At 38.4% G+C, this 16,946-nt stretch overlaps 1 protein-coding gene across 1 annotated transcript in view; it reads right to left on the reverse strand.

Annotated features, from left to right (window-relative positions):
* Positions 1-16,946, reverse strand: part of LOC102575231 (triadin) — a 191,077-nt gene that overhangs the window by 105,289 nt on the left and 68,842 nt on the right. Inside the window, exons 13-15 of the mRNA XM_059724101.1 lie at positions 15,528-15,575; positions 8,646-8,693; positions 8,094-8,144 (exon numbers count right to left, since the gene is read on the reverse strand). Of these exons, the coding sequence (XP_059580084.1) occupies positions 8,094-8,144; positions 8,646-8,693; positions 15,528-15,575 (147 nt within the window). The remainder of the gene's footprint in view (positions 1-8,093; positions 8,145-8,645; positions 8,694-15,527; positions 15,576-16,946) is intronic.

The following is a 16,946-nucleotide window of genomic DNA, read 5'->3' on the forward strand; positions in this document are numbered from 1 at the left end:
AACCTCCCCACTTTATCTCACTCTGTGATGGATAAGCATCTAGTGACACATGGCCTCATTGTTCATCCCTTCCCGCTGCAGAAGCCCTCTGTGAGCGTTCCGAAGTGCATAACCCTTTAAGAAAGTTCAGGACACTCTAGTAAGTAGGAATTCAGCAGCAACTAGCAGTGGTACCCGGGGCAAGGCAAGATGCACTGCCTCACTCTTCATGAGTCAGAACTTTTGTGGAACATTACTTTAGCTGCCCCAACAGCAGCTCAAGAGTCCAAATGATGACTGCTTGCACTGTGCTCTAACATCTATCAATGACTGAAGTGTTCCCTGCTGGCCCCAGCAGCAGGAAAACATCAACACGGCATAAAGCCACACTTCCTTTCCCTATACCCATACTGGTCTTTCATCAAAAATAGATTTATTTCAGATGAAAATCTGTGTTCCTGTGATTTCAGGATATAGTACAAATAAATTGGGAAAAGAAAAGAAGAAGACATATAAAATGGAAAAAGACACTGCTTTTATCAATGAACCTTTACATTTACATATAGGTGACTTTCATACCATAAGGTTTGATTTGTAATGAAAAATACTTTCTGTAGATGAGACAAATTGTGCCATTAAAAGCTACAAAAAATAATTTTTACTGCCAATGAGCTATATATAGTACATAGCAAGTGTGATAAAATACCAACCAAGAGAAACAGCACATATTTTTTCTTTAATGACAAGATCCAGCTATGTGTAAATTACAAAAAAGGGTGCAAACTACTGACTTTTTTTCCATGTGTCCATATAGAAAAATAAATACAGCTCTTCCATGTACATAAGTGACATAAGAAAAAAATCATGAAGATATCCTAAGACACAACAGAACCAAACAAGAAAGAAAGCTGGGTATTCATTTGGGAAACAAATCATGTAGTACACAGTGTGAATTTAAATTATCTGTACAACACATAGGCTGTCAGTTTAATACCCTTGTATAATGCAAACCTAGTAGCTTTTTTAGAAATATCAATATCTTGTATGTTCTACAGTTCACTCTCAGTATCGGTGTTAGTGACTCTGAATGAAGAAGCTTTTAATCTGACTAGTCAGGATTGCCATAAAAGATATATACAGAGACCTATACCTCAACAGCTTATTGGCCTCAGACTAATCTATGTTGGTGTCCATCAAAATTAATCCCCAAAGGAAATTGTTTAATGAGTTGCTTCATTTCAAGACTAAAAACCTAGTGTTATTTCTAAAAATACATCTTAATTTATAATTGTTTTCACCCAGGAAGATATTTCTTATATGCATTAAAATATATTCCTCTCATGTTCTTGTAAACTGGAGAATTGTTATGGCTCCATAAATCTTGGGCTCCAGGGTTTCCAGCAGAGAAGAAAGGGAAAATCATTCAGGAAAGGATGTAGTCTGGTGATTAGGGAATATTTCTGAAAGGAAGGAGATGTGGGTTTGAATCCCTAAGGCTGGGGAATCTCTCACTTCACAGTCAAGTGTTCTAACCCTTAAGCTAGTGGTCAAAAGGCAAGCACCTCCACCATTTCTAAGATGCACGGCTTGTATGATGATGGTGTCACTCAGTTGTCAGGCGTGCTCTGTACCTGCCTATAGTGATGGAGAGTTAGATGAACTTTAATCACTTCCCAGTACCAACCTCAATCACAATGGATCTTACGCGCCTATGTAATTACTCTGTCTCTTATGAGCATGTGCTTACATTTTCTTAGGTACCTATGAGAATGATTTGGAACTGGCCCATGGTGACTAAAAAAATTATTTTCAGAAGTAGATTACATAAAGGGCAAACTACTAGGGCATTAAAGAAATATCTCATTAACCTTTCTAAATTATGACTAGTTTCAGGAATGAAGGCTCTACTGGACAGGGAAAAAAAACAAATGAACAAGACATTTTAAGAATACTGGCAGCATCTACATGTTGCCCCATGGTGACGTAGTGTCACACTACATCACTGTATGGTGCACTGCAGCAATGTAGCTATCATGTGGGTCTACATGTAATTGGCAGCTATGTCACCGTAGCAGTGTGCTCTTCCATTTTAGAGCATTGCTATGGCGACATAGCAGGAAAATCTAACCATGTGCTGTGCACGCAGCGCAGTATGGCAGTTACTGCACCATGATTAGTACTTCCAAAAAAAGAAGTACTAAAGCACAGCACCATAGCAACATCACCATATGGTGATGTGTAGATGTGCCCATTGATGGCTGTGAAACTCAAGCTAAGCTGGGCCCACTCACAAAAGTTACACTACAAAATACTGATGACAACTGCATAGTACAAGAGAATGTGAGTTTGCGGCTGGACTTCCTGAAAAGAAATAATTGGGCATCACTTCCAGCTTATCTTACTATATTTATGATGACTTTAAGCAGGCTCCTATTTGTCTGGTATGTGACTGTGTGATGTGTTTATCCTTGATTAATTAGAATAGTAAATATTTCTTTGCAATTAACTTGTGTTTATGTGTAGAAAGAGATGTTCTCCATATAGGCTTTGATAGGTGTCTCCTCCTGATTTACTCTTGTTTTGCCTCAGTGGTTCCCTTGATCTTCCAAAGGACGACTCCTCAAAAACCTCGTGTTTTTCCTGGTTGTTAATCAATTTACTGATATGTTCCAACTTAGTTGAAATCGATAACCTCTTGTTACCGAGGAAAGTAATTTAATCAAAACTGGGACTTTCTGATAACCAATAATGAACAGTTTGATTAACAGAATTTTCCTGTTAATTACTGCTTGGGATTCTCTTAATTTACACAGCTACAGAAATGCTTTGAGATGGTGAGCTAAAAGGTATAAAAGAGGTCCAAAATAGTTAACAGGGCACACTTCAAGAATGAGAAATCATTCTGACAAAAACTGCTGCTGAGCCTAGCTGATTGTCTGGTGAATGGATCCATGCCTTGAGAATCTGAAAAAAACTGAGACTGCTTTTTTGCCTGTATTGGTGAGAAGCTTTCACTTTTTCTGCTAAAAATACTGGATTTTTCTATGCTTTAAGCTTATCTATCAGTGAGTACTTGTAGTCAATAAAGTCCTTCTGTCATTCATTGAATGAGTTGCCATGTCAATCCTTTATACACTAGTCCTGAACCCCATTCATGACCTAACAGTACAGCAACTGTAGGTATGGAGGTATGTTGTGAGAGGGTGATGGGCTGATTTTGTTGCTAAATGTACAGCTGTGAAGCAGATGAACACGTTGGAATGTTTTAGGACTAGCAGATAGTTCAGAATAGTAGTAACTGGGACTTCTAAAGATTGTGTTGCCATATAGAAAACTGTCAGATGCAAAAATACAGGATTAGAGCATAAGATCTGACCTGTGTTCTGGAAGATCACTGTGACTAAATTAGGAAAAGCTATTAAGCACCACAGCGCTTAATAGATACAAATTAGGTACAAATACCAAAACTATCTGGATGATACTTTGTCCTGTTTATCCATTAGGTAAATCCTATTTGAGTTTCTTCCGAATGCTTGGCATTTATGGGATAGGTATATATGATTCCAGGTGTCTAATGAGAAGAGAAAAGAATCTACCAAAAAAACTAAGTTCAGATCCCTGTTGTGCTATATATTAGGCATTTTTATTCTAATCTATCATAAATAGATCTATTTGGGGTAATCCCATCCTTAGAAGAGTCTCTGTAGAATATGTTCTTGACTGTCCCCTTGTAGATATTTGAAAATATCCTGCTGAGTTGGCCCACTGTGATGTTTTGTAACACTGGTAGATGCTGATTTACTGCTGTGATCTGATGACAAGTGTACTAGTTCCTAAAGCAACCTTTTTGTAGCATGGGGCTGACCATGATCCTCTCTATCTGTTGTCATAAAATGCTGCTGTTGTGGTGTTCATTGTTATCTGGAGCTGTGAAATACTAAGTAGAAACACTATGCGCACCAGATGAATGGCTCTGAGATCTAGCATTTATGCAAAGATGAATCTCCTGAAGTGTTCAAAGGCCTTGAACCTCCAGATTTCCATCAGCAACCTCTTGGTGTGGCAAGGTGGAGAAAATGATACTGATGCATACATGAAAAAGGTTCTTCTATTGATTTAATGGTGAAATAACTGCTTGGGGGATCTGCACAGACATGTCCATGTGTTGTAGTCTAAGAATATTCATAGATTTCAACCAGCATTGCATGAAGCATAGGTGAAGTCTGGCAAGCAAGTGTAAGATGCTGTTTAACTCAGATTTAGAGATGATGGTACATGAGCACAGTTATGAACTTCACCAGGGTTTGGAATCTCTCCTGTGGTAGATAACATCTTGCTGATGAAGATACTAACACACCTCCTATGACAGTCTTTGGGTCAGTAAGAGTTATGAATATTTTTTCTTGTTCCCAAGCCACACTATAATGAAAAAGTGTAGAATTAAGCAAATTTCACTGATCTTTCTCAAATTAAATCCTCACTCAGGCAAGTGTACACATAGATCTTTTGTTTCCACAGGTAAGACACCACAACTACCAACTTTGGGGCAGAAACCTATTTTACTTTACTTCCTGGGCACTCAAGAGAGACATATCTCAGGTCAGGAGGAGGGAAACAATCTAGCAGGTGTGTACCTCAGTAAGATGTTCTCTGCCCTGGAGGGGACCCTGGGTTCTAGCCTGAATCCTTTTCCCAATAAGGCAGAAACTTCCCCACTGTATTACCCAAACAACCTTCCCTGCCTATGTCCTTAGACCAACACAGTTACAACCTATACCCACTGTATCAAATGAATGCTGAAGAAAAGGTGTAGTGGTTCAGCTTCAAGCAGAGGACTAGATAATAACCAACTTGTGACCTGGTTGTTAGAACACCATGTTGGAGAAAGTTCAAATCCTTTCTGGATGAGAGGGATTGCCCATTTCCTGGACACTTGGGTTGCCCATTTCCTGGAATAGTTCCCCTGCTGCTAAGCTAAAACACAGGAGGTCCACCCACATCAACATTTTTGTCACACTACAAGTAGGCTTTATACTCAAGCACACATGTCTGGAGATGTGTACATGGTGACCCAGAGTACAGCCTGCTGTGCATGCTCAGTAGCTGTGTGAAGATTTACACCTCCACCTAGAACATGGAACAGAGCTACAAACTGGGTACCTGTGCCAAAAATAGACGTTACATTCTATGGGCACATAAAGTGAAATATAATTCTGCCTTTGCTGAATACCCATGGTGATATTAAACTTGGAAGTGTCTATTTGAAATTCTGCCATATCAAAAACATCTTAGTACAGCTCATAGCAATGACTGGGTCACCAAAAGTCTGAAGACATCATGGATTTCAGCTCCTCTCTGTATTCTTGTGGGCAACTTTCTATAACCTGTTATATTGTGACAGAAGCACCTGGTAAGTAGGTTTGAATAGATTTTTCAGTCAAGTAAATCCACTATTTTGGATCTTTCCCTCTTGGCATTATCTTTGGGGGCTTCACCTCTTTGGATCTTTAATCTACCACTACAACCTGTAATCCAGAAGCTGGATAGATAGTAGAATATTCAAACCCCTTAGAGGGGAATTGATATTTTCTCTATGTGCTTTCTTAGGCTCTACAGATGCTGGTATCAGATACTCATCCCTCCCTCCTCTCCCCAAATTCTAGTAGCTCTTCATTAATGGGCATTGAAGTCTTCCAAACATGAAGGAGAATAGAAGGTCCAGTAACCTGTGTGTAAGAGGCTAAACGTGGAAGGAATTACTGCCTTTCCTGCTAAGGAAAAAGATATTCATACTGAAATCAATGACTTTTTCACTTCCTGCTCTTGTACTTCTTCACTGTCCTGTACCGGATGGTGCATTTTGCATGACTGAACCACCTGACTCTCTTATCTTACTAACTGTTATACAGCCTAAGGAATCTTGTGTAAATGGATTCCATAGAGTATTGATAATGGGTTTGTTGGTTGGATACAAGGGAAGTATCCATCCAATCAGGCTCCTTATAAATGGGAGCAAAGTGAACAAGTAGGGCATACCTCTTTACTATGTTTAGAAGGGGAAAAAGAAAATAAATAATCATCTTCTAAAGTCCTAGCACCCTGCTTGGTAGGGGTGACCTTGAATCATCTCTCCTACCTGAACTGGAGAGAGAACTATTGCCAGAGCAGTACTAGTACTTAGTCCAAAAAAGAAAGCCCGATAATAAAGGAGAACACAGAATTATTGTGTAATTACCAGCAAGATCACTTGGCACCAAGGACATTTGTACAGCAGGAACAGGCACTGGCATCATGGGGATCATTGACATCCAAGTACATTGCTACTACTAGCAAGAGGCTGGGATGCCACTAACTGTAGATTACTGTGTCATGTGGCTCAAGGCATCAAAGGAACCTGATTTGCACGATTGTCTACCTTTTTGTTGAGAGGCCTTGAGGAGATTTTTGCCTCATTTTACTACATCCCAGAGAGAATGACCTAAGCCTGCCTACAATGTAGGAATATATTCCTCCTACTCACTTCAGATAACTCAGCAAATGAGTGTTCAGCTATTTTATTAGTCCTGGTCATCAAAGTTGTTGATCTTTCAGAGTAAGATTGAAGCCTGGAAATTCAAAACAGATCCACAGCTCACAGAAGCGCTCCCTGAGGAAATCCATTCAGTCCTGGTAGGTCCATTTTTGTTTGGTTTTGAGGAGGCTTTCATCAATTGCTCCAGGAGAAGCAGTTTAATATGGACATCTTTCATTGTCCTTTCAGAGGAGAAAACACTAAGCACCTATCAGAGATAGGTGACTTTTTTCACCTGAGAGAAATTAAAAAGCAACTCAAGAACCAATTAATAAGTAGAACAATGGTAGCACAAGAGAGGGACACTTCGAGGAAATTTGGCAAGAGGACATACTAGGCTATCCCATGCACAGGGCTGTTCCTGACTATGTGTAAGGGTTGTCATCAGAAGTACGATCTATGTGGATTCATTCAAAGAAGAATTGTGTCATTCACATGGGTATCTGTGGAATAGCAGTCTAAGTACTAAAGACTGGGTAAACAATCATAATTACCAAGAGTTGAGAATATAGACAAAGTTATGACTAGTTTGTCCATTAGGTGAATCCTATCTGAGTATCTGCAGAATGGCATTAATGGGATCCATGAGTCATGGTGTCTAATGAGAGGAGAAAAGCAATTCAGTCACTGCCTGTTTTTTCAAAGTTTTCTTCCTTATATATGGTGCATTTCTACATAAAAAGAAAACAACACACTGAATGTTTCATTCAGTTCTCTGTTTGAAATAACTATATTCTTGTCCTGTCCCCTGCAGCTACAGAAAACAGTCTATCTCCATCCTCTTTATAATCACCCTTCAGGTATTTGAAGACTGTTATCAAATCCTCTCAGCCTTCTCTACTCCAAACTAAATAATCCCAATTTGATCAGTCTTTACTCATAAATCATATTTCCAAGGTGGCTAATCTTTTTTTTTCTCCTTGAAATATAAATACAAGGTTGAAGGGTAGCAACAAGGTGGGTAAAAACTGCAGAGTACCCTGAAGAATAGGGCATCAATTTCAGTTGAATTAAACTTCTACTTATATTGCCCTTCTCCCTCCCCCACTTAAAAAAAAAAGCCATGGAAATTTTAACATTTAAATGAGAAAGAAAGGAAACAATTAAAATGACTAACACTTCAGGTCTCAGGCAGTTGGATGGTGGAAACAGTGAGCTTTTAACTTCAACCTTTACAGAGCCTGGAAGGCATGTCACTATCTATCACACCTTCACACCATTTCATATGTTACTACTTCACTTTATTCATGTTATGTCCACAGGCGTATACAATCAGTTCAATTCAGAGCTTGTTAACTGGCTCCAGAAGATAGTCTAAAGAACTGTGTCTTATTGAAGACGTAGTTCTTAGCCAATGAAGGAGATTCCATACAAAACAACCTGCATTCATGATTCTATGATTTCTACACATTAGTCAGATAACCATGTTTGATTTTTTATGGACTCTTTCTTTTCATAGTATGTATACAGAACAATATTTTGTCAAATTTCTGAGTTTAGATCGTTTAAAAAAAAAGCACTGGATGGCACTGTATAATTTTACCTTTATCCTTCACTACTGCAGGATGCTTGACTTCCTTTTCTTTTACATGCTCTGTAAAAAATACAATAATTTGATAATAAACAATGATTTATAATTAACATGAAAACTTGATGACAATTCCTTATCATACAGTTGGTGCTTTCATATAGACCCAAATTATCATTTAAATTTTTTGACAAAAACAATGGTTTTGGTCAGGTTTCACGTTCTTACATAGACAAAATCTAGATCCTGCTTAACTACAATGTAAAGACAAAGATAATTCAAAGCATGTCCTGTATTGGCAAAAAGGTCTTAGCAGATATTTCTGAATGCTGAGTTTGTAATCCTGAATCTTAATACTAATATTCCACATTGCTTTGGCTCTCTTCCTCATCTATAATTCAAACAATAGCAATTAACCTAAATATTTCCTAACTTCTGAAATTTTACTTTCCTCCCAAATTCACAATTATAGCATACATTAAAAATAAGACAGCCATACGTAACGGGGAAGGATTTTCTCAAATACTAAATATCAGACATTAATATAATGTTATGGTTCTGTATTACCTTTATGCTTCGTGGCAGCAGGTTGCACTTGTTTCTCTTTTACAGGTTCTGCAGAGAAATATTTACCATTTATACAGTGACAGACACAAAAAACTCCTTGTTTATGAAATCCAGAGAAGGAGATACTGCACCTTCTAGGTAGCCGGAGGTAGACTATAAACTGCACATTAGCAAGGTTGGCAAGCAGCAGAACGATTACAGAAATTGTATGAAATCCACCTATGTAGCTTCACAGAGGGCTCAGTCCACAAAAAAACAATTTTTCGTTTTCATTGTAAGACCCATGACATTTACTAGGCTTCACCCAGAAGTTTTTCTCAAGTCAAGAATACCTTTTAACTTCAGCTCTGATGTGAAGGGAGTAAACTGACCTGTTTCCAATTCTGATCAATAGTGTCTGGGTTACTCACTTCCCTTATCCTATTTCTTCAAGGGACCAGCAAAATTAATTTGATCCATTTTAATCCTCCCCAAATCTTGGAGAGGGTAGCTAATATGTCCATTTTCTTCTATATTTCCATTCCATCCTGGTATAGGCATATGCTTCTGCTCTTAGTGCTTACTTAATGCTCTGAAGTGACTCAACTCAAATGCAAGAAAGAAGATCAACCGATGGATTATTTTCCTTTTTTTCCTGAAGACAAATAATTGTGGATGCCATCTACCACCTCACTGAAGACATCAAGAACATTTTGAAAGCGTGTGCCTAACTTGCTATATAACCTGAGGAAGTGTGAAGAACAAGATCAATAGGAAAGAAGCAGCATCAAATGTTGTCCTTATACACATACAGGTAGGGTGGGGAATGCCAAAAGCCCTAAGGAGGACTATCTCCTGGCATGTGGAAGACCCAATGTTAAGCCCTTGGTCTAAATTAGGTAGAAAAAGACATTAGAAACTTTATTATGGAGGTTACTTAGCTTTAGGATGAAAGGAACTAGAATGGAGAGCCCCAGCTCAGAATAGCTAAATAATAACAAGTGTAAGTTTTTACTTAAAATTAAGCAGAGTAGGAATTTGAGCATTGGTCTTCTATACCCAAGACAAGTGCTACCCTGGGCTTTGAGTTTCATCTTTGGCCAGAAGTTCTATCCTGGATCTCAGTGAAGGTATTGAAGAATCAGCTTTTTCAAAAACAAACAAAACAAAATAGGACCCCCCCCCCCAAAAACAAAACAAAACAAAACAACACAACAGCTCTAGAGGTTGTTCCAGATCAGCCCAGGCCTTCCACTCAGAAACTGAGATCTGGCCAGCAGTCCAACACTTGAAGGGACTGGAGATCACAAAAATAAAAGCCTAAGTCTACAAATAAGTGACCTGAGTCTCATTATAGAGGAAAGTTATGTTAGGGGGAAGGATGCAGATCTGAAACACATCAGAATTTGCTGAAAGATGTGAATAATTTCCATACCTTTTACTAGCAGACTGAAATTACATAGATTTTACATGTTTTGTTGGAAAAAGGCAGAATGCAGCACATCTCCAATGATTTGTATTTTATTACTGTAATAATGAAGCTTCTTGCATATATTTCTGTGTGGTGCTTTTTCCAGGACAAATCTAATGCATGGGTATCTGCACATGGGAAATTCAGCTATAACGAGACCTCATTTATATCAAAATTGATAAAATTGCATTCCTGTTACAGTGAAATTCCTGTTATAATGGGTCTGGGAGGAAATTATTTCTTTGAAAGAGTGGTTCTATGTAGTGATCACACATAAAGAGTCTCTTCAGACATTTTCCTTCCAAATAGTTACAAAGGAAAAGGGCTGGAAACAGTTTTCTGAATTAGGTTAAAATGTGATTTTATTGCAAAACATCTGTTTTTTTCTGTTTTTAAAGTAGACCCAGTGTCTGTTTCTGAAGTAATTGATGAGCCACTGGTCTCTCATTTCTGATTTGAAATGTTGTCCCTGACAATCAATAATCTGATATAATCGAAGTAGAGAAAAGAAACAATTAATTGTAGATGTTTGTAAAATATACCTGGGGGTGTCAAGTATTAATATAAAATGTCAAGCCACTACAGTATGTAAATACCAATTTAAAATGAACCTACATAAATCCTAAGAGTAATTAAATCTAGAGCCAAAGCTGACTATAATCATCTCATTGTGCTTAGGTACTTCAGAAGATACCCAACAGGGATTTTGTATACAACAATATCTTCTGTAACACCTAGGCAACAAAGAGACAGATGAAATATGGAGCTTCAAGCCTCACATTCAGTGTCTTTTTTGAGGAGGTGTTATGTTGAGACCCCTAATATAATTCAGTTGCAGCTTTTGTGGGCAGTTCCACCAGTGCCAGTAAATAATAGTGAATTATATATATGTATATAATATATGTTATATTATTCAGTGTACAATTCACTATTATTTTCTGACACTGGTGGAATTAACCACAAAACTGCAACTGAATCATATTAGGGATTTCAACATAATTTCTTCTCAGAAAAGACACCGAATGTGAGGATTGAAATTCCATATTTGATTCTCTTTGTTGCCTAGTCCAGAAAATACCTAGAAGGAGAAAAAAAAAGAAAAGCCAGATGACATTGCACAGGGATAAACCCATTAAGTTAGAAAGCTTGGAATTAAGAACTCATAAGCAATCTCCAGTATTAAGAGCACAGTCATTGGGCTCCTCGAAAAGATGTCACACTAGTTATTTAATTTAAATATATCAAACATTCTGCACAGAAAGCCAGAATAATTTAATGCTGAGGCCCTAGGTCCCAAGTGATTAGTGATTTAAAGTGTGTGTGTGTGTGTGGGGGGGGGGGTGATGCTTATGATTACTTAGCATGCGTTATGCTGATTCTGCAGTGATACAAGTTAGCTAAATGATCCTAATATTGACTCTGAATAAAAAAGTTAAAGTTGGAGCAGTTTTGCAACACTTGTATCACCACAGGATGCAGGCATGACAACATCATATAGTCCTAACAACTGGATCATAACATTTTATATTGGGATTGTGTTACTTCCGTGTACCCTTAGTTCATTTCTTGGTAGATATGGGTGTCTACATTTTACAGCACAGTAGACTAAACTACTGAGCAGGAAAGCATCACTGTCTACATGTGTGCAACATTTACTGTGCAATAAACTGGTCTACTGCACAGTTAGCTAGTACCTGTAAATAACATGTAGCAAACTAACTGCACAGTAGATACCCTGCAGTAGCGCATGCATAGATGCTGACCAGAAGCAAATTTACTCCTAGTCATCCCCTTCACTAGGGGTCCACAGGGGACAGGGAACTTTACCAGTCCTGGTGTTGCTCAGCTCCCAGATCTACCCAGGGTAGCTCCTCACAGAAGCCAGGAGGTGAGCAGCATCAGGGCTGGGAAGCTCTTTGCTTCCCCACACAGCTGAGGTCTGGCCAGGAGCTGTCCAACTTCTGGGGCAGCTCCCATCCAGCTCCTGGCCAGCTCCCAGCTGCACATGGAAGCCCAGCTGGACACAGGACTGATTCCTATGTGCATGGGGCCAGAAGACCTTGGCAGCAGCAGCTGTGTCCTGGCTCTGTGCACATCAGGACCCCTTCTGATGTGTATGAGGCAAGGAGAAAGCTGCTGTTGAAGGTGGCAGAGCTCTCCTTGCCCTATGCACATAAGGACTAGGCCCTGTGCTCCCTGCCAGCCCCCAGGGGGAGTCTGTAGCTCCTCCTGACTGCTTCAAGGGGCCAGAGCAGCACAGGAGCAGCCCTGTATTGGGCTGCTCCCATTGGGAGCAGAATTGTTCTCAACAGGGAGCACGTGTAGACATCCTCCCAGCGGAGACTTACTGGCTGCATCTACACGAGACACTTATGTGCAGTAGCTTGTTACTACTGCACACTAGCTCAGTACTACATCACAGCACCATCACCAGGCATGAACTATGATGTAACGCTACTGCACAGTAGTAGTGAGCTACTGCATAGCAAGCATCACTAGGCAACCATGCCAGGATGCTACTGCATAGTAACACCGGTAACTGTTCAGTCATTTAGTACTTGGTTATGCAAGTACTAAATGACTGCTCAGTAACAACTGTGCAGTGGGCATCCCATGCAGATGCGCCCACTGAGCAGTATGGTCTCCTATAGACATGCAGTGGGGCTGCTCCAACATCCTATAAATCCAGTGCGTGAAGCAGACTCAATTAATCGAACCTGCTGAAGCATGGAAATTAATGTGCTGCAGAAGTCTCCAGCATCATGCCTATTAGCACTGAAAAATGGTGGTGGGGCACATTAAACTAAAGCTTGTTCAATAAGATTTAGTTCAAAGTGCTCCACCAACGTTTTTTCAGTGCAGAGACGCTGATACACATGATGCTTGAGTGCTTTTAATTAGTGCATCTCACTACATAAAGAGCCCCCTGCCCCATTTCCCAAAGCACATCTCTAAACACCCTGTTTTACTTCACACTAAGTCTTTATAGCATTAATAGTGTGCTAATACTGGACTAACTTCACTAGTATAGACATTCTTTTTTTCCTTTTCTTACTGTATATTGCAGGTTAATAACTACTATCACAAGTGTCACTTCACACAAGTGATGTTACTTCTTAGTTTTAGAGCCTCAGAAGTGCCTATTATAATTTAGAATTTATCATCTGGGAAAAAGTGCTTTCCTACTTTCCCTTGAACTTTCAACTCTGATCCCATCCTTCATACAGCTGACTGAGCTAACTGGGTAAAATTTTCTTTTCAGTTAAATCCTAGTTCAAAGCAGTTTCCATTAAGCCTTTTCTTTACCTTTCTTGTGAGAAACAATGAGAGATACAGCAATAGACTTATGCCAGAATACATTAACTGGAATGTGCTCTTTACAATATAAGAAGCAGTCTGAGTGATATGCCCCTCCACTGAGCTAGGTTGTGTGAATCTACTGCACCAGAGTCAGCATAGGGTGGCTACAACTGGCTATAACCAACCTATTCAGGTGTTCTTTGGTCCAGCTTCTTATCAATCTATGCAAAATCCTATAACTGAGGTTTGGCAAAGAAGGGCCAGAACTTTACTCATTTTTATACAAGCTTGAAAAACACTATTATTTTCATTAACCTTCCACTTTTCCTTATGATACAGTGGAATTTCCCGATCTTTGCAGAAACACTAGGCTAAACCATTTGCAGAGCTCACTGATAACAATTGAAGACCTGTCTAATATATTATTAAAACTCTACATGTCTTGTCAGCAGTTTCATACACTCATAGAAATGCTGGGCTGGAAGGGATTTCAAGCAGTTTCCTAGTTTGACTCCTTCAGTGAACTATCATCCAGTGCACTCAAGCCTTCTGGACAAATGTTTGTCTAATGTGTTCTTAACAACCTTCAGTGATGGGGATTCTTCAGTCTCATTATGTCATCTAAACCAGTCTTTCAACACTCCAACAGTAAGAATAATTGTCCTAAAATTCTATCTAAATCTACTTTGATGAAAATCAAACTATTTTTTTCTTTTCCTTTCTCTAGTAGCCATGGGGAACATTTGATCACTGGGCATATCTACACATGTGCTTTAGTGCACATTAGCTTATTTTAATACATATTAAAGCTTCACTAAAAACTGTGTTATTTAGTTAATGCACATTAAAATAGAGTAATGTGCATTAAGCATCACCTAAAAACCACACTCTTTAGTTAATTTGCATTAAGACAGGCTAATGCGCTTTTTCCTAGTACCTCACAATGGAGGTAATAGATTTAATGTGCAGTAACTAAAGTGTGTTAATGCACATGTAGATGCACCCATTGTCTTCTATGCCACAGGTTGCTACAAATTGGAAAGCTGAATGTGTTACCCTCAGTATTTTCTCATCTGGATTACAAACCCTATTCCTTCAGTCTTTCCTAATTGTTCATATTTTTAAAAGCTTTTGTAATTTTTCTTCCTCTCCACGGGACTCTTTCTTGTTTCTCCACATCCTTCTAAACGTGTCATGCCATTGGTTAGCCCTAAAACGAGACGCATTCTTACCTCCACTGTTAATATGTCTTTAAATGAGATTTGTGTTTTTTTGTAGCAGAATCATTTGGTTGACTCATATTTAGTTTTTTATCCACTTTAACCTTCAGATCTTTTTCTGTCATACTGCTCCCTCACCACATATTGCCCAATTTGTATTTGAGCATTTGATGTTCCTAATGGGAACATTTTGAATTTATCTTTACTAAATTTCATTTCATTCAGTTCAGATCACTTCTCTAATTTGTCTCCATTTTGAACTCTGATCCTGTCCTCCAAAGTGCTTGCTTCCTCTGGGTTAGTGAAATTCACAATGTTTTAAGTTTAATCTCTAGTCAACCAAACAAGTTCTTGATGAAAATGTTAAACAGAATCAGATCTAGGCAGACCACTGCAACACTTCACTTGAGATGCAATCCCAGGTTGACATTTGACAGGGAATCATTGAGAACTTCCTCTTTGTGTCCTCACTGAATGGTAATTACCACTAATTATCATTATTTTGCTTATGAGAGTATGCAACCGTGTCAAGATCTTTATTATAGTTGAGATTTAGCACATATACTACTTCTTCCTTATCTGCTAGACCAGCTGTGCCTTTTCTTTACAGAAATAGCATGTTGCTAAACAGAATTCATGATGAAGGGTAGGAAATCCCCTACAGGATGTGTGGTATGTTAAGACACCAAAATGGTGTAGTCTAATCATCTGTGTCATTTTCAGTTACGTAAAAGTGAGGCGAAGCCAGAATCCTGACTGAAAGTCTCTCTTGCTCAGCTAAACAGAACAGAACACTTGGCAGACACAAATGTATTTGCATCCAACTATCCAAATCTAATGGGTTTTTTTTTTCCCCTTGTGCCATTGTCCTTCCAAGTTAGATAATATCAGTATACTTCCATGTCTTTTTACCTTGTTCCACTGCCTTTGTTGTTTTCTCTTCCTTCTTTTCAGGTACAGCTGCAAAACAAAGATAAGGTTTAAGTAAGATTTCTGGCCAGAAGTGCTGTTCCTACCAACAAAGCTTTTCTTTAGTAATTCAATATCTAAAGATTACCTGAAGCAAATGCTTTCAAAGTCTTGTGACTACTAGATGTATCTCTTTCTGATATGTAATGACATAATACAGATTAGTAATATGTCTTTGACCTATCCTTAAAGAACAGCAATAAGACAAAAGTGAATTCTTCGTTGCTTTCAAAATAAATAATACATTTCCTTCTTTCTCTCAAGAAAGACATGGAATGGTGGCGCCCTGTCCCAGCAAAAACCGTACACATCCTTATACATGTATTACCTGAGTTAAGTACTTGTATAATTGTTTTGAAGGATTGGTAAAAGCATAGACAAATAGATTGCTCACACCCTGCTTCATTCTACAAAGAAAATATCTAAAGAAAAGGCTGGGCATGAATTGAGGCCATGCCCAAAAAAGAGGAAATATTTATCTGGAATAATTCCTGGAATAATTCAAATATATTCCTTCTTATTTTTTGACATTAAGATGGTCCTTTTAGGGAATGTGCAAGATCTGGAGATCAATCAATGCATTCAATACAATTTATATGCTTTGTCACATTATTTAGGGACAACAATCTTGCCAATATGCAAATGCTGTATCTGCATTTAGCTGGAGGAGGTATTGTGACAATTCAACATTTGTAAAATCAACATGTGGTTTGTTTGTTTTTTAAGTCAAATACTTTTTTTAAATCAATGGTCATTCCCCTGTAGTGTTTGAGAGACACTGAAAAGAAAATGTCTTACCTGATTGTCATTTTTCAATTTGGAAAATAATATAGTTAAAAACCAGCATAAATGGCATGAAATAAACTGGACTGTGAAAACTCTCCTTTAAGACCAGGTTAGTATTAAGTGAAAACAAAAAGTCTGTTTGTATCAATTGTTTTCAGTCCATAACATCCTTCCAATTTTTTTTTTTTTTGGCCAAACAGGAAATCAGTTTTTATGCATTATATGATTGCTCACTGAAAAAATAATAGCAGCAATATAGGATTAGGTCCATATTCTAAGGCCCATATTCTTCCATCTTTACTTACCCTGAGTAGAGCTTGTTGAACTCAGAGTGGCTGAGTACCCTAAAGCACTTAGAGCACATGCTTGACTTTTAGAATATAAGTAATGTCAGTTCATTTCAATGATTTATCCTGTTTCTATTCTATTCTATTCTACTTCATGTCTGAGGTGAAACATACTGAGTCAAGGTTCGGGGAAGCAATCCTATTCCACTTATTTATATAGGTCCCCCGTTCTTTCAATAGGCAACCAAACATGCCACCAGAAGCCATACCAATTCTGCACAGATATGTA

Source organism: Alligator mississippiensis, chromosome 1 (assembly GCF_030867095.1).
Source record: "Alligator mississippiensis isolate rAllMis1 chromosome 1, rAllMis1, whole genome shotgun sequence".
NCBI classification, from domain to species: Eukaryota; Metazoa; Chordata; order Crocodylia; family Alligatoridae; genus Alligator; species Alligator mississippiensis.